Source organism: Hemitrygon akajei, chromosome 7 (genome assembly GCF_048418815.1).
Source record: "Hemitrygon akajei chromosome 7, sHemAka1.3, whole genome shotgun sequence".
In the NCBI taxonomy this organism is placed as follows: Eukaryota; Metazoa; Chordata; class Chondrichthyes; order Myliobatiformes; family Dasyatidae; genus Hemitrygon; species Hemitrygon akajei.
The window spans coordinates 116,885,067-116,903,795 of NC_133130.1; the positions used below are offsets into that span (position 1 = coordinate 116,885,067).

Sequence of the window (18,729 nt, forward strand, 5' to 3'; positions counted from 1 at the left end):
TGCAGAGAGATCATGTGAACCAGTAAAAAGACTTGGCAGTTACCCTATGAAAAGCGGGCTGTTTCTTCTGGGGGAACCTCATAGGTCACTGGTCTATTTGAGAATTGCAGCCCTCTCTCCGGAGCTCGTACACCAGCTTGGCTCATTAGCTACTTTGCTAACAGCCACTTGATTCAGTGGTGAAAAGGCCACCTTTATTAAGTAATACGCGTCTAGGATCGGAATGATTTGGTGCTCAAACAAACGGGAATGGCGTGATGTTCCAATTAAAGGAACTGTGGCGACCCACTTTCTACGCAGGTGAACTGGCTCATAAAATGGCGCGCACGTCGGCAGAGAGGCCAGCCCCAAGCTGGCGCTGGGCCTTCTTCACCAGCAAGGGGAGAAAGCCCGCGTGCGAGAAGGGACTTTTGTAATGCACCTCTGATGCCATTTCCGCCCGGTGAGGGCGGGAACGGAACTGCGTAAAAGCCAGTGCCGCGAAGTTTGAATAAACTAGTCTGGAGTGCAACTTATAGACTGCGTGTCGTTATTTCTAGCTCTGTGTGTAGCACATCGCCACATTGGTGACCCCGACGGTCCAAACGGGATTTTGATAATCAAAGATGATTGACTCTTCATCTGTTCACGCAGTTTCGCTAAAACTGCCAACTTTCTGGACGCTGCGACCACGCGTGTGGTTTGACCAAGCAGAAGCCCAGTTCCAGATTCGGCAGATATCTTCTGATTCCACGCGTTACTATCACATGGTGAGCTCCCTTGACCAGGAGACAGTCGCCCAGGTTGAGGATTTCATACAGTCGCCCCCGGAAGAAGGCAAATATGCGGCATTCAAAGCACTGCTCATAGGGACCTTTGGCCTCTCACGGTGTGAGCTGGGTGCCCGCCTGCTTCACCTGGACGGTTTGGGAGACAGGCCACCGTCGGCATTAATGAACCTCGATTTGAGCGAATGCTTGTAAATAGTGTAAATACTGCTCATACACAGCTGTTGGTCGCTCAGAAATGACAGATTGTATATGAGCATAAAATTCTGAAGAAAGTATACTTGCCAATTTTAAACTTTATCAAAAGAAAGAAAAGGAAATTGAAAAGGGCCCATTACAGTTGGACCAGTCTAAGTGTACACATAAAGATTGGAGTGCATTTCTGTGGTAGCTGGTGTATCACTTACTCACAGCACTGAATTCTGATCACCAACCGCAGGTAGAACTTCCCTTCTTGGTATCCACTGCCTCACAAAGCACTCCTTGCAATAGGGTCTCCCCATGGATGGATTCTCCAAGCGTCTCCCCTGGTGCTCTTCTCTCCACACCCCCCCACCAAAAGATCCCAAACCAGACCACTGTCCTTCAGAAATCCCTTCTTGCCCAGCTCTCTAGAGCCTTCTCTCCCATCCCACAATCCCGATTGGCTGACACAACATTCCTAAGTTGGACAACATGGTTCCTTATCTTTAGCCGAAGCCAAAACAGTCTCACCAGCAGGACGTGCAGCTTTTACAGAAAACTGTGAAAATAAGATATCTCACAGCATAGCAGTAGAAATCTTAACCAGGGCATTACATTCTCCTCCCACCAAAAATAGCTATGTCCTCATGACTTTGGAAGTTATTAAACCATTATTAGTAAAACAGTATTCAAATGAATTTCATGATTTCAGGACCTCCAATCCATTTGTAAATGGCAGTAGCATTCTTGTTTCCCTGGAACATCATATGCCAGCCGATTTGGGGGTTTCCTGACTCTCTGAGACCTTTTTCAGCCTCAGGCACTTCTTGTGACTGCTGCTTTACTTGGAGATGCTTCCCCCTGTCTATCACTCGTACCTTCCTGTGACTTACGTCCCCTGGCCTCCAGGCTGAACCCAGTTTCATCCTCAGTTATATTAGAACCCAATTTTCTCTCGCTGTCTATTATCACGTCTGCTTGCCCGCCCGTTATATCTGGGTCAGGGCTGGGAGATTCAGAAATCTCTTCATCAGTTCTTGGGGAGTTGCATAAGGTAAAGCAAACTACACTCCCATTCCCTCATCCTCTGAGTCTGTACTGTATTCATAGAAACATAGAAAACCTACAGCACAATACAGGCCCTTCGGCCCACAGTCCTATGCTGAACATGTACTTTAAAAATTACCTCAGGTTACCCATAGCTGTCTATTTTACTAAGCTCCATGTACCTATCCAGGAGTCTCTTAAAAAACCTATATTGTATCTGCCTCCACCACCGTTGCCGGCAGCCTATTCCACGCACTCACCACTCTCTGTGTTTTTAAAAAAAAATCTTACCCCTGAAGTTTCCTCTGTACCTACTTCCAAGCACCTGAAGACTGTGCCCTCTCATGTTAGCCATTTCAGCCCTGGGAAAAAGCCACTGACTATCACACATAATCAATGCCTCTCATCATCTTATACACCTCGATCAAGTCACCTCTCATCCTCCATTGCTCAAAGGAGAAAAGGCTGAGTTCATTCAACCTATTCTCATAAGGCATGCTCCCCAATCCGGGCAACATCCTTGTAAATCTCCTCTGCACCCTTTCTATGGTTTCCACATCCTTCCTGTAGTGAGGTGACCACAACTGAGCACAGTACTCCAAGTGGGGTCCTTTATAGTTGTAACATTACGTCTCGGCTCTTGAACTCAATCCCACGGTTGATGAAGGCCAATGCACCATATGCCTTCTTAACGACACAGTCAACCTGCTCAGCAGCTTTGAGTGTCCTATGGACACAAACCCAAGATCCCTCTGATCCTCCAGCAGTCTTACCATTAAAACTATATTCTACCATCATATTTGACTTACCAAAATGAACAACCTCACACTTATCTGGGTTGAACTCCATCTGCCACTTCTCAGCATCCTATCAATGTCCTGCTGTAACCCTCGACAGCCCTCCACACTATCCACAACACCCTCAACCTTTGTGCCATCAGCAAATGTACTAACCCATCCCTCCACTTCCTGATCTAGGTCATTTATTAAAATCACAAAGAGTAGGGGTCCCAGAACAGATCCCTGAGGCACACCACTGGTCACCGACCTCCATGCAGAATATGACCCGTCTACAACCACTCTTTACCTTCTGTGTGTAAGAAGGTTTTGCTTTGTAGCAGAAACTGCTGCTAGCTCATAAGCTCTATGCAGTTCTTTCCTCATGTCAGACACATGCTTGAGATATATCTTCTGCATCAAGTCTTCACCGCAGGCTCCAAGACAGAGACCTACAGGTAATCTTACTTCATCTCCGAACATCAAATAGAATGGCGAGTAGCCAGTAGCTTCATTCTGTGTAAGATATAGCAGTGTACCAATGGCCAGTATGCTGACTCTACTTGTTCTTTTAGTTGGCATCCAGGGTTCCAAGCATGTCCAGTTGAACCTTTCAGGCTGAGGTTGATATGGCATGGTCCTCGTCTTCTTGACTCCAAGCATGCCCAGTAACTCGTGACTCAGAATCCCTTCCCTGATCACTGTATCCTTCTTGGGAGACCATAATGACCAAAATACTTCTCCCATAACACTTTGGCAACTGTGGCTGCTCTCTGATCCTTTGTGGGAAAGGCCAGAACATATCTGGTGCGATGATCAGTGATGACCAAGACATTTGCAGCGTTGCTGAAATCAGGCTCTTTGGAGAGGAAATCCATGCACGCTAAATCAAGTGGTCCCGCACTCTGTAAATGAGATAACGGAGCAACTTTCATAGGCAGCGTCTTCTTCCGAATACATTGGATGCACAACTTACGGTACTGTTCAACCTCAGGCCAATAGAACCAGTCTTGGACCAATCCCTAGGACTTGTCACACCCCAAATGACCTGCGTCATTGTGAAGTGATTAGTCCAATCCTCCGGTACTTCTCAGGTGAAACCAACTGGGAATGCCGAGGTCTGTTTGGAGGAGACGTGACCCTGTATAAAACTTTGTTCCTTGGCTCCATTTTATCTCAGTTCCTCATCAGTAGGGGTATGGTAGGGTGTTTTGTCTTCTCAACTTGGGCCATATCCCCTTTGACAATCGATGACCAAATAGTTTCATCTCGCTGGGCTGATGCCAATTCCACAGGACTCAAGGCGGGCAACTGCTTTGTTTTCAGAGCAATAAGCTTGTGGAATGCCACGACTAGAAGCTCCCAAATGATCCACAGCTCTATCACACCTAACCCTGCCTCTGTTTTCCATACTATGGAAAACTGGCAATGGCTTTAACACCAGAGGCAGGAACGGACTCCCTGTCTCCAGCACCTCACACGAACGTTGGAACGCATCCACATCAGTGTTCCAACTCTCTGGCTGAAATCATAAGCAGACAACACTTCCAACCAGTGATGACTGGTGCATCCAATTTTACCGAGGCCAGGATATAAGTGAGTGGATTATTGTCAGTCCTCACCTCAAATTTGGCACCATATAGACTTGACATCCACCATTGCACATTTCAATCCCAGAAACTCCAATTTGAGTGTAGGGTGGTTTTGCTAGGATGGTGACAAACTCTAGCTAACTAAAGCAACAGGTCTCAACCCTTTACCTTGGTCCTGATAACAGAACACCACCTAAGGCCTCACGGCTGGTGTCTGTATGCCGTACATACGGCAAATGGAAGTTTGCAAAGGCAAGCATAGGTGCTTTAGTCAGCAACTCTTTTAGCAGCTGAAAAGCCTTGTCACGCTTTGCATGCTGACTTTCCCCGAAAGGTTCCGAAGGGCGAAGATAAACCTTGCCTTCTTTCCCTTTCGTTCTCCTTCCTTTCTTCCCCAAAGAACGGTAACCACACAGAAGCTGATTCAAAGGGTGGCTTCCTCTGGTAGTACCCACAGAATCTCAGTAACTCACCTTCTTGGTCCTTGGCCACATGGTCACTGCCTCTATCTTGGATGGATCCGTAGCCACTCCATCCTGTGAGACTACGTTTAACATAGCTGACTGACGTCTTACAGAACTGGCACTTGTCCAGTGACAGTTTTAACCCTTCCACTTTCAGGTGGACTAGCACCTTCAGTAGCCTTGCCTCATTGTTCTCCAGCGTGGACCCGAACACTGAGATCTTCCAAGTGCACAAGTACCTCAAGCAAGTTTGTGTCTCCAACAGTCTTTTTCATGACATGTTGAAAAGTTGCCAGTGCTTCTGAGATGCCCTGGGGCATTCTTTCAAACTGAAAGACTCTAAGGAGCTGTCTCCTCTTTGTCAGCTTCTCTCATGGGTATCTGATAATATTCACTCCTTAGATCCAACACACTGAACCAGTTTGCTCCATTCAGGCAGGCCAGAGTATCCTTGATCCATGGAGCAGTATACTGGTCAGGGACTGTACGTTGGGTTCAGTGTCCGGTAGTCAATACACATTCGTATCTTCCCATTCTTCTTCCTCACCACCACTATGAGTGACGCATAGGGATTTCTTGACTCAGTGATAATTCCAGCTTCCTTCAGTTTCAGTAGGTGATGCCTCCACCTCCGCTGCTGCTAACCATCAAGACCTCTTTCTGAAAGGGGTGTCCTCAGTCACTCTAATAGTGTGTCGAGTACTCGTGGAGCATTCTGCATCAAGCTCATCAGTAGAAAAGACATCTTCGAGCTTCAACATGTTCTCAGTTGGTGGTCTTGTTCATTCTTCAGGTACCAGGGAGTCACCCAAGTTGAATTACTTTGCGGTTAACTTTCCCGATCCAGAATATTCTCTCTCTTCCCCCGGTTTCTCAGTGGTAAACTAGACATCACCCTTACAGGGAAAAGATGTGCCATTGGCATCCCACGTCTGGGGGAAACCTCTCTCTCTCTCTCTCTCTCTCTCTCTCTGAGGTGTTCCTGACAATCACTGTCATTCTGTTCGCATGGACAGCCGAAGATTTCTGCTGTTCAGCTTGCAACCAGGTAAGCGTGACTCCTCTTTGTGATCCTCTGGAGCATCCAGCAGGAGGGTCTCGGCATCAGGCATTCTTGGGAATTTAGGGTTTCCCATCACTCTAGCAACCTTCCCCAGGATGTAACACGACGTAGATCCTCATTTCTGCTCATCACCCTGCTTAGCAGGATCTTGCACCTTCTCAAAATCAGCTCTGAACACCAGGTAACTGGACAAGGTTTTCACCAAATTCTCTCCATTTCTCTCCTTGCATGTTGCCGTGAGCCTTCTCACAATGGGAGTATTTGTTAATGGAAGCTTCACCTTTTTCAAACGGATCCGAACAGCCCAACACTAATGTATCAATGGTCTCAGCTACTCCAACAAAAACTCCAGTTTCAACAACGAGTAACCATAATATGGGTAAACATCAGTACTAAGGCTCCAAATTTCTAGGGCACTGAATGGTGTCAACGGCAAATGCTTCAAATACTCGATGTAAAAAGATCTATAGAGCAGACTAACGAGAACCTGTGTTTAAAAATGGCTGTAGCGTAAAACCTCAAATCCATATGGATGCATCTGAACTTGATCCCAATAAAGCTTCAGGAGTAGGACTTTGCATTTTAATGATACATTGATTGGAACTTGTGCTCTCTGAGATGCCACGCTGTTTCCCTACTGCGTTCCTCCGAAGTTTCCTGACTTCCTGTTTCGTTTAAGCAACCGCTGGGTTACTTTCCAAAGATTTTCCTGCCTTTCACACTCTTGCTTGAAATGTCCATCCTCTTGACAGTTATAATAGAGAATACCAGTCACTTCACTCGTCAAAAGACCCCTTTCAACAGCATCCCTCTGCTTAGTACGTTTTACAGGTGGGTCAGTTTCTTATCAGGCTTGTCACACTAGCTGACATCAACTGAGACACTCGGCTTGCAGAGATTTCACGTCACCTGGCAAAACCCCTGCTGGTGTGGCAGCAACAAAGGCTACTATTGAGGACACTGCCCGGCTGGTGGAGGACTGCCATTCCTCCATCGTAGTTTCTTCCTCTCTTACTTCTCTGATCATCCGAACAAATGAGAGAGGGGGTTGCGTCTTGTGAGTCATTCGAGTGCTTAAGGTCTTGTGACCGTGTACCCTTCACAACTTGCCCCGTCCTTAATCGATTTGTCTCAGCCAGTTGAATGGCCCCTTTATGGCACAAGCAAAGCAGCTATCTCTCTAGGCTGAAAATGTCTCCGCTTGGAATATGTGCCTAAACTTCACCATATGATCATCTGGGCTGTTCATCGTGCCAAAAACACTTTCTAACGCTTGCATGTAACCACAGACGTCACAAATGGGTTTTCTATCTTTAAGGACCTCACCTTCTCAGCAGCCTGACCTTTTAAACCCTCTACCACTCGCTGTTTTCTCATATTATCCGAGTGCTGGCAATCCAGTAACTGAAATGTCTGTTGCACCCAAGCCTTATATTCTTCTTCCCCAGCAGGGGTGGGCTTGACTCCACTGTCAGCCTACGACAACTTTGGCCCACTGCAGGTACATTTTGGCATTGATCAATGGCATTGATGTAATAGCCTAAGCCAGCTCAGGATTTAGATCAACCACTGAAGGACCCATTAGACCTTTTACATCAGACAGCTCCTTTCACTCACTTTGCAGAAACGAGAACAACTTGTCTGCACCCTCAGCGTCATCCCTTCCTCCTCTAGCAATCTCAATCCCCGCAGCATCCATAATGAAGTACCTTAATTACGACACACCTCACTTTCCCCAAATGCTAGTTCAAACACTGGCTTAAACACACAAATAAATCGCTTAATCAATCCTTAAAAGCAGCATTCATAAAGCAACCAAAATCCCGGACGGGCACTGCACAAATGCAACCCTCTCACCAGGACTCGTACACCAACTTGGCTCGTTACCTGACTCTGCTAACAGCCACGTGACTCAGTGGTGAGAAGGCCACCTTTCATAAGTAACACATGTCTAGGGTCGGAATGATTTGAGGTTCAACCAAACAGGAATGTTGTGACCCTGTTCCAATTAAAGGCACCTCGATTTGAGCGAATGTTGTGTAAATACTGCCAGTACACAGTTATCGGTGGCCCAGAAATGACTGATCGTTTATGAGCATAAAATTATAAAGAAAGTATATTTACCAATTTTAACCTTATCAAACAGTTAACAGGGAAAGAAAAAGAAATTGAAAAGGGCCCATTACAGTTAGACCAGTCTAAGTGTACACATAAAGATTGGAGTGCATTTCTGTGGTAGCTGGTGTATCACTTACTCACAGCACTGAATTCTGATCACCAACCGCAGGTAGAACTTCCCTTCTTGGAATCCACTGCCTCACAAAGCACTCCTTGCAATAGGGTCTCCCCACGGATGGATTCTCCAAGCGTCTCCCCTGGTGCTCTGCTCTCGGCACCCCCCCCCCCGCCAAAAGATCCCAAACCAGACCACTGTCCTTCAGAAATCCCTTCTTGCCCAGCTCTCTAGAGCCTTCTCTCCCATCCCACAATCCCGATTGGCTGACACAACATTCCTAAGTTGGACAACATGGTTCCTTATCTTTAGCCGAAGCCAAATAAGTCTCACCAGCAGGACGTGCAGCTTTTACACTAAATAAAACTACATTTCCAAAAAAGACCAAGGTACCATGCCTGAACAACTGGTGTCCTGTCACACTCACCTCAATAATGATTTGAGAGGCTGGTCAAGGACCACATCTGCAGCATGCTACCACCCCCTACAATTCGCCTACCGACACAACTGATCGACAGATGGCGCAATAGCCACAGCTCTACACACCATCCTTACACAACTGGAGAAGATGGATGCTGATGTGAGAATGCTGTTCTTGGACTACAGTTCAACATTCAACACCATAGTTCCATCCAGGTTCGACAAGAAGCTCAGAGACCTCGGCCTTGTGCAGCTGGATCCTGGACTTCCTGTCAGATCACCAGCAGGTGGTAAGAGTGGGCTCTCTCACCTCCATCCCCTGACTCTCAATACAGGAGCCCCTCAGGGCTGTGTACTGAGTCCCCTCCTTTACTCCCTGTATACCCATGACTGTATTGCCACCCACAGCTCCAATCTGCTAATTAAATTTGCCGACAACAGTACATTGATTGGCCTTATCTCAAACAGTAACAAGGTTTGAGATAACAACAGGGAAGAAGTCATCTTTCTGACTCAGTGGTGTCAAGAAAACAACCTTTTCTTCAATATCACAAAAACAAAGGAGCTGGTTGTGGACTACAGGAGGAATGGAGATGGGCTAACCCCTATTGACGTCAATGGATCTGGGGTTGAGAGGGTAAACAGCTTCAAATTCCTCGGCATCCACATCACCGAGGACCTCATGTGGTCTGTACACACCAGCTGTGTGGTGAAAAAGACACAACTCTTTCACCTCAGATGGTTGAGGACGTTTGGTATGGGCCCCCAGATCGTAAGAACCTTCTACAGGGGCACAATTGAGAGCATCCTGACTGGCTGTAACACTGCCTGGTATGGGAACTGTACCTCCCTTAATCACAGGACTCTGCAGAGAGTGGTGCAGACAGCCCAGCGCATCTGTAGGTGTGAACTTACCGCTCTTCAGGACATTTACAAAGACAGGTCTGTAAAAAGGGCCCATAGCATCATTGGGGACCCAAGTCACCCCAACCACAATCTATTCCAGCTGCTACCATCCGGGAAACGGTACCGCAACATAAAAGCCAGGACCAACAGGCTCCAGGACAGCTTCTTCCAACAGGCCATCAGACTGATTAACTCACACTGATTTGAGTGTACTCTATATTACACTGACTGTTATAAATTACTGTGATTATACATTGCACATTTAGATGGAGACGTAATTTAAAGATCTTTACTCATGCATGTGAAGGATGTAAGAAATAAAGTCAATTCAATAAAATAAAATATCTCACTGCATAGAATAGCAAGGCATTACAGATTTATAGAGTGCTGAGAGAAAACTGAAAAGCAGGACCTCCAGGGTAGCCATCTCTGGATTTCTGCCTGTGCTGTGCTCCAGTGAAGGTAAGAATAGGATGATTTTGCAGATGAGTGCGTAACACAGAATCCAGTGCAAGGAGCAGGGTTTCAGATTTCTCGATCGTTGCGATCTCTTCTGGGGAAGTTTTCACCTTTACAAAAAAGACAGGCTACACCTGAACCTGAGGGAGACCAATGTCCTTGTGGGCAGGTTTCCTAGAGCTGCAGGGGAGGATTTAAACTAATTGGGCAGTGGGGGGGGGGGGGGGGGGGGTGGGGAACTGGCGTGATAGAACTATTGGTTTACAAGCAGAGGCAGTAAAAGGATGATACGGCAAAATTACAGCCAGTAAGATGAGTTGCATTGTAAAAAGGGGACAAAATCAATGAGATGATAAATACAGGACTGAGGGTGTTATATTTGAATGCACACAGTATAAGGAATTAGATAGATGATCTTATAGCCCAGTTAGAGATTGGCAGGTATGATGTTGTGGGCATCATTGAAAGAAGATCATAGTTGGGAGCTTAACATCCAAGAAAACACATTGTATTGAAAAGACAGGTAGGAATGCAGAGGCAGTGGGGTGACTTTGTTGGTAAAACACAAAATCAAATCCATAGAAAGAAATGACAGGATCAGAAGATGGAGAATTCTTGTGGGTAGAGTTAAGAATCTGCAAAAGTAAAAGGACCCTATGGGAATTATATACAGGCCTCCAAAAAGTAGTCAGGATGTGGGCTACAAATTACAATTGAAGATAGAAAATGCATGTCAACATGGCAGTGTTACAATTGTTATGGGGAACTTCAATATGCAGATAGATTGGGAAAATCAGGTTTGTGCTGGATTGTAAGAGGGAGAGTTTGTAGAAATGGCAGCTTGTCGTTGAGCCCACTAGGGGATCAGCTATTCCCTAGTGTAATTGTTGTGTAATGAACCAGATTTGATCAGGGAGCTTAAAGCAAAAGAACCCTTAGTTGGCAGTGATCATAATATGATAGGATTCACCCTGCAATTTGAGAGGGAGAAGCTAAAGACTGATGTATCGGTACAGTGGAGTAAAGGAAGTCACAGAGGAGCTGGCTAAAGTTTGTTTGGAAGCGGACACCAGCAGTGGCTGACGGCAGAGCAGCAGATAGGAAAGCGCAAGATAGGTACATCCAAAGAAGTAGTATTCTAAAAGCAAAGTGATGCAAATGTGGCTGAGAAGGGAAGTCAAAGACAACAGAAAAACAAGAGAGGGCATGTAATAGAGAAACCAGTAGTGTGAAGTTAGAGGATTGGGAAACTCTTAAAAACCTACAGAAGGCAACCAAAAAAGCCATTGAGGAGGGGGTGAAGATGTAAGCTAGCCAGCAATATCAAAGTAGGTATCAAACGTTTTTTCAGATATCAATAGTAAAAGAGAGGTGAGAATAGATATTGGTCCACTGGAAAATTACACTGGAGAGGCAGTAGTAGGGGACAAGGAAGTGGTGGATGAACTGAAGGAAGACATTACCTCTCTGTGGAAGACTTTACTAGTATGCCAGAAGTTTGAGAGTGTCAGGGGGTAGAAGTGAGTGCAGTTCCTGTTACTAGGGAGAGGTGTTTGGGAAACTGAAAAGTGAGAAGGTAGGTAAGTCACCTGGACCAGATGGTGTACACCCCAGGGTTCTGAAAGAGGTGGCTGAAGAGATTTTGAGGCAATAGTAATGATCTTTAAAGAATCAATAGATTCTGGCATGGTTCTGGTGGATTGGAAAATTGCAAATGTTACTTCACCTTTCAAGAAGGGAGGTAAGCAGAAGAAAGGAAATTATCGGCCAGTTAGTCTGACCTCAGTGGTTGGGAAGATGTTGGAGTCAATTGATAAGGATGAGGTTTCGGGGTACTTAGAGGCACAGGATCAAAAAGGCTAAAATCAGCATGCTTTCCTTAAGAGAAAATCTTGCCTGTTTGGTATTCTTTGAAGAAATAACAAGCAGGATAGATAAAGGAGAATTGATGGATGTTGTGTACTTAGATTTTCAGAAGGCCTTTGAGAAGGTGCTGCACACGAGGCTGCTGAACAAGATGAGATTCCATGGTATTGCAGGAAAGATACTAGCATTCATAGGGCATTGGCTTATTGGCAGGAGACAAAGAGAAGGAATAAAAGGAACCTTTTTGGATAAACTGCCGATGACTAGTGGTATTTTGCAGGGATCGGTGTTGGAGCCAGTTTTTTTTACTTTGTTTGTCAATGACTTAGATGATGGAATTGAAAGCTTTGTGGATGATACACAGATGTGTGGAAGGGCAGGATGTGTTGAGGAAGGAGGGAGGCTGCAGAGGACTTAAACAGATTAGGTGAGTGGGCTATAGAAGAAGTACAGTCGACGTTTCAGGCTGAGAGCCTTTGGCAGGACTCGGCCTGATGTCAACTGTACTTTTTTCCAAAAGTGCTCCCTGGCCTGCTGCATTCCTCCAGCATTTTGCGTGTGTTGCTCAGATTTCCAGCATCTGCAGATTTTCTCCTATTTGTGATGGGATATAGTGTTGGGAAGTATACGGTCATGCACTTTGGTAAAAGGAGTAAAAGCATAGACTATTTTCTGAACGGGGAGAAAATTCAAAAATCTGAGGTGCAAAGGGACTTCGGATCCTTGTGCAGGATTCCCTAAAGGGTAATGTGCACGTTGAATTGGTAAGGAAGGCAAATGCAGTGTTAGCATTAATTTTAAGAGGACTAGAATATAAAGCAAGGATGTAATACTGAGGCTCCCTTGGAGTATTGTGAGCTGTTTTGGGCCCCTTAATTAAGAAAAGTTGTGCTGACCTTGGAGAGGGTTCAGAAAGAGTTCACAAGAATGATTTTGGGAATTTCATATGAGGAGCTTTTGAAGACTCTGGGCCTGTATTTGCTGGAGTATAGAATAGTGAGGGGAGCTCTCCTTGAAACCCATCGAATGTTGAAAGGGCTAGATAGAGTGGATCTACAGAGGAGTTTCCGATGTTGGGAGAGCCTAGGACTGGAGGGCACAGCCTCAGAATAGGACATCCGTTTAGCCAGAGAGTGGTACGTATGTGGAATTCGTTACCACAGGTGGCTGTGGGGGCCAAGTCATTGAGCTTATTTAAAGTGGAGGCTGATAGGTTCTTGATTAGTAAGGGTGTCAACAGTGACATGGGATGGCAGGAGAATGGTATTGAGGGATAATAAGTCAGTCATAACGGAATGGTGGAGAAGGCTCGTTGGGCCAAATGGCCTAATTCCACTCCTCTCTCAGGTCCTTATAACTCAGGTCCTCAAATACCGGCAAAGTCCTTGTGAATTTTCTCTGTATTCTTTCAATCTTCTTGGTATTTTCCCGTATGTTGGTGGCCAGAACTGCACACGATACTCCAAATTTGGCCTCACCAGTGTTTTATACAACTTCAACATACTATCTCAGCTTCTGTGCTCAATACTCTGATTTATGAAAGCAATATGCCAAAAGCTCTTTTTACTAGACCCTATCAATGTGAAATGATAAAAGGGTGAAATGAGCTTGTTAATGTAAAGGATAATGAAAGGTAGAATTTTGATCCCTAAGTAGAACATGAATGTTCATCGACTTTCTTCAGATTAAGGTAGATTCAATTTTTCATAATTAATATCTTGGGATATTGAGCACAAGCAGCAGAAACAGTTGAAGTGTAGATTACCTGTGATTTAGTTAAATGGTAGAACAAGTTAAAGGGGTAAGTGGCCTTCTCTGACTAATATTTGGTGTCTTCCCTCTCTCTCCCTCATATCATGTAGCTATGGAGTGTTGCTCTGGGAGCTGTTAACAGGAGAAGTCCCTTATCGTGGGATCGATGGCCTTGCTGTGGCTTATGGAGTCGCAGTCAACAAATTAACCCTTCCTATTCCATCTACGTGTCCTGAACCCTTCACCAAACTAATGGAAGGTAAGCATATCATTGTATAAAATTAACTCTGAATGCTTATGAAAGTTGATGTTTTATAAGACCATAAGACATAGGAGCAGAATTAGGCCATACGCCCCTTCAAGTCTCTCAACTCCCATATCCCTGACTTCTCCCCATAACTTTTGATGTAGTTACTAATCAAGAACTTATCAGTCTCCACTTTTAATATATCCTATGACATCCTCAACAGCTGTCTGTGCCAATGAATTCCACAGATTCACCACCCTCTGGCTAACAGAATTCCTCCTCATGTCCATTCTAAATGGACGTCCTAGTACTCTGAGGCTGTGCCCTCTAGTACAAGTCTCCCACTATAGGAAACATCCTCTCCACATCCACCCTTTCAATATTCGACGTTTCAATGAGATCCCCCTTCATTCTTCTAAACTCCAGTAAGTACAGACCCAGAGCCATCAAACGCTTCTCACATGTTAACCCTTTCATTTGTGTGAACCTGTTCTGGACTATGCAATGCCAATAAATCTCCAAATTATTCTGTGGATTATTTATGGTCAGTTACTTTGATCATGGAGTGAAACCTGCCAGGTATTACTTCTTTCCCCTCTTTGCACTCCAATTTAGTTGCTAATTGCACACTCAACAGTGTGCAAGCTGTTTGATGTCAGCACCCTTGCAGAGAAATGCAAGCTCCACCACAACGGAACCCAACAGCTTGGTTGCTGAACTGTCCAAGAGGAAGCAAGGTTGACCAATCGTTGAGCTAATTCTAGATCATAGAACAACATAGGCCCTTTAGCTCACAATATTGTGCCAATCTCTACCTAACCCCCCCTCCCCCCTATGTAGACCACTCTGAAAGAAAAAAACTTGCCTTTGTCATTCACCCACCCCCTCCTTATATTTTCCTCCAATCACCTTAAAATTATGCCCCCCGGAATTAATGTTGTGGCTGATGTTGACTAACATGGCGTGGAGCAGTAGTTGAATCTCAGATTTTTTTCTATGGTGTTATTGCACCCAGTGGCCTAATTTATAAATTGTCTGAAGTTACATTAGAATGCATTTCAATCTTAACTGTGGCCAAGGAAATGTTTCAGGCTATTTAAGCATGGTGTATATGGGCAGTAAATAAGGACAAGTGCATGCCCACATCCCATGAATGGGCTTTTAATGTAAGTTACCTCAGCTCTGTTCTCATATCCTACTCCAGTGATGTGAAAACAGGATATCTAGGCTGATGTGCCACTGCAATATTTCTTCTTCTTGGACCCTTAGCTCCCAGTGGAGTATAGGCCATTGATAACCACCCATCTCCATCGTCCAAAGTCGATGGTGTGGTTGGAGTTCATCGATGTTTCTGTAATCCATTGCATCCACTGTATAGGGGATTGGCCTGTACAGCTTCACCAGGACCCTGTTGGCCAGCCTAACCCATTTCCACCTCTCATGACAGGGATGTAGGGTTGGACTTTGTAAGGCAGCACAGTATTTAGGGGGCACTGTAATGACAGCTGTCAGAATTGGGTTTATCATCACTGACATGTCATGAAATTTGTTTTATTGCAACAGTACAAGTGATATCATAAAATATAGGTTATAATAAGAGATAAAAATACATAATAAGTATGTAAAAAGAGGATAAAATAGTGATGTTGGCTTCAGGAACCATTCAGAAATGTGATGGCAGAGGGGAAGAAATTGTTCCTAAAACATTGAGTGTGTGTCTTCAGGCTCCTGTGTGTCCTCCTTGACGGTAGCTTTGAGATGAGGGCATGTCCTGGGCAATGGATGCAGCTTTCTTGAGATGCCTTTTGAACATGTCCTCAATGGTGGGAGTCTAGTGCCCATGATGCATCTAGCTGGGTCCACAAAATTCTGCATCCTTTTCCAATCCTCTGCCTTGGTGCCTCCATACCAGCTGGTGATGCAGCCAGTCAGGGTGTTCTCCACAGTATATCTGTAAAAATCTGCTAGATAGCTGTTTCTTATGGGATGGTAATTTCTGGCCCATTTGTTTCTTGTTTTGGATTGATGCAAGAGATCCCTGTGCCCTTGTTTGAAGAACTACTTGCGTTGATTGTTTTACCCCTCATTCATCATGGCGAGATGATCTGTATTGATGTTTGAGGGAGTTTGTTCATTGGCTGATGCATTTGCCACTGTTCCAACAGTGGCTACACGATTACAAAGGGTGCTTGGAGAGGACCCAAGGCCACGAAAGGTGCTATAGTTTTCATTAACACGTCAATGGTGATCTCATTTCTTATGCTTTTACTTTCTTAACAAAGACCTTCCTGTATGAATTGTGCAATAGCCTACGCTGCAACTTTTTTGCCATTTATTTACTGACGCAAACCGATTTTAAAAAAATAACCACAAGATTATATATCTTCCTTCAAAGTCTGGACTTTTTATTCAATATTTAAGTGGCTTATTTTGCTCTTTTCACTGTCAACTTTCTCCTCTTGTCTGGTCTACGATACCTGGAATGAGGCTGACGAACACTCAGAGAGCTGAAAGATCAATCTTGGCAAGTATAGAAGTAACCTTGGCCAACAAACAGCAACACAATTGGAGTCAATGAACTGTGACATGCTGTGTGTAGTGGCATTCTGTGGCAGATATTGTGGGTTTTCAGAGTTACATTTTAAAAGCATTGTACTCCTTTACAAGTATTCGCCAATATTTTTCTATTCATGCATCGAGCTATTTGTCTGTTCAGTCTTGTTTGGCACTTGATTCTCTTCATAGTCTCTTAATTTAAAAAAAACTTGCTCACTTTTACTACAAATAAAGAATTTAAAATGTATTGAACTGTACTGCGGGTGCAAAACAACAAATTTCACATTTGTCAGTGATAATATATCTCATTCTGATTCTAGAATATGTGTAAGCATTGTCATGTTGCACGGCATCCTAAACAGTGATGTAGCTTTTTACAGCAACTCTTGCAATGGTCTTTGTGACTCATTTAAGATCTGCATTGCAAGTGTGCAACTGGTAGTATAACTCCTGACTGGCATCTCAGCAGACTGACAGATTACTGGCGTGCAGCTCTCCGGGTGAAAGAAAACGTTCTCCTTTGTTGAAGTGCAGTGATGTGAAGCAACAGGCTGCTCAAGTTTGGGGCCTGGGTGCGTCCACGTGAAGCAAGGCTTGTCCTTTCGCTCGATCTTGCACGCAAGCATCTCTGTCAGGACGAGTTGGCAAGATTTGAAGTGGGGCTCATCTGTTCTTTCCTCCTTCCCCCGTGAGGACTGGCATTGAAATGCAGTGGCCAGTTGTGATTTCATGAATGTGAAAAAGAAAAATGGTGTTAATCTGTGTGAAATGAGTAAAATCATGGGACACAGATGTACAAGTGATTGCACTGAAAGTTCAATTGGAGCAGAATTGTATCATGGTGCCAGCAGAACCTTGTTATCATATGTGGAACGTTTGATTAGCTGTGGGTCTGTACTTGCTGGAATTCAGAAGGATGGGGGGGGGGGGGAGCACATTAAAACTTTTCAAATATTGAAAGGCCTAGACAGAGTAGATGTGGAAAGGATGTTTCCCATGGTGGGAGAGTCTAGGACAAGAGGGCATAGCCTCAGGATAAAGGGGCGCCCTTTCAAAACAGAGATGCGGAGGAATTTCTTTAGCCAGCGGGTGTGAATTTGTTGCCACGTGCAGCTGTGGAGGCCAGGTCATTCAGGGCAGAGATTGAATGTTCCTGATTGGACATGGCATTTTGGGGAGAAGACCGGGAACTGGGGTTGAGGAGGAAAGAGAAAAAAAGGATCAGCCATGATTGAATGGCAGCGCAGACTCAATGGGCCAGATAGCCTAATTCTGCTCCTTTGTCTTATGGTCTATGGCCAACGACCCAGGTTCAATTCTAGCCATTGTTTGTAAGGAGGCTGTTATGTTCTCCCACATGGTTTTCCTCCAAACACTCTGATTTCCTCACACACGCCAAAGGCATATGGTTAGTGTTACACATTACACTGTATGTTTTGATATATGCGTGACTAATAAAACTAATCTATCATATCTGCTGATTTGAACAAAGAACAGTGTAGCATTGGACCAGGCCCTTCAGCCCACAGTGTTGTACCAAACTAAATAAGAGATTAAATGCCCAACAAAACTGCTTCTGCCTATGCACTGTCCATATCTTATGTCGTACACATTCATGTGCACATCTGAATGCCTCTATTGTATTTGGTATTTGCTTCCACTATCACCCCAGGCAGTGCATTCCAGTCACCCACACTCTACAGTAAAACAAAACTTGCCCTGCACATCTCCTTAAAGCTTGCTCCTCTCACCTTATGGGCATGCCTTCTGGTCTGAAACATTCAACCCAGGGGAAAGAAAATTCCAGCTATCTACTCTATCTGTGCTTTTCATAACTTTGGTACCTGTATTGTGATGTGGCAGTGCCAACTGCTGTGCTCTTCTTCCTCTCTCGAACAAAACCCTGGGAATAGTGTCTGGGATGTCTTGGGAAAGAAAATAGAGTTTATTGCCACTTGCACAAACGCATGTATGCACAGGTGCAATGAAAGCTTGCTTGCTACAGTATCACAGGCACATAGGTTCATATAAGCAACATTTACAAGAAAAACAATTCTTAAGGATGTGGTTTTGGGTTTCTTTGGAGGCATGTGATAAGAAAGGCCGAAGTCGGTATGGTTTCCTCAAGGCAAAATCTTGCCTGGATTTTCAGAAGGCCTTTGACAAGGTGCCACACATGAGGCTGCTTAATAGGATACTGGTATGGATAGAGCTTTGGCTGATTGGCAGGAGGCAAAAAGTGGGGAGAAAAAGGAACCTTTTCTGAATGGCTGTAGGTGACTAGTGGTGTTTCACAAAGGTCTGTGTTTGGATTGTTTCTCTTTTCATTATATGCCAGTAATTTGGATGACAAAATAGCTGGCTTTGTGGCCAAATTTGCAGATGATACGAAGATAGG

The 18,729-nt window shown here is 44.7% G+C and overlaps 1 protein-coding gene across 2 annotated transcripts in view; it reads left to right on the forward strand.

The window, feature by feature from the left end:
* The window catches only part of LOC140730861 (mitogen-activated protein kinase kinase kinase 21-like), a 146,345-nt gene that overhangs the window by 84,819 nt on the left and 42,797 nt on the right, over nt 1-18,729 (forward strand). For both annotated transcript variants that reach the window (XM_073051830.1, XM_073051831.1), the window contains exon 3: nt 13,639-13,787. In XM_073051830.1, coding sequence (XP_072907931.1) covers nt 13,639-13,787 — 149 coding nt within the window. The remainder of the gene's footprint in view (nt 1-13,638; nt 13,788-18,729) is intronic.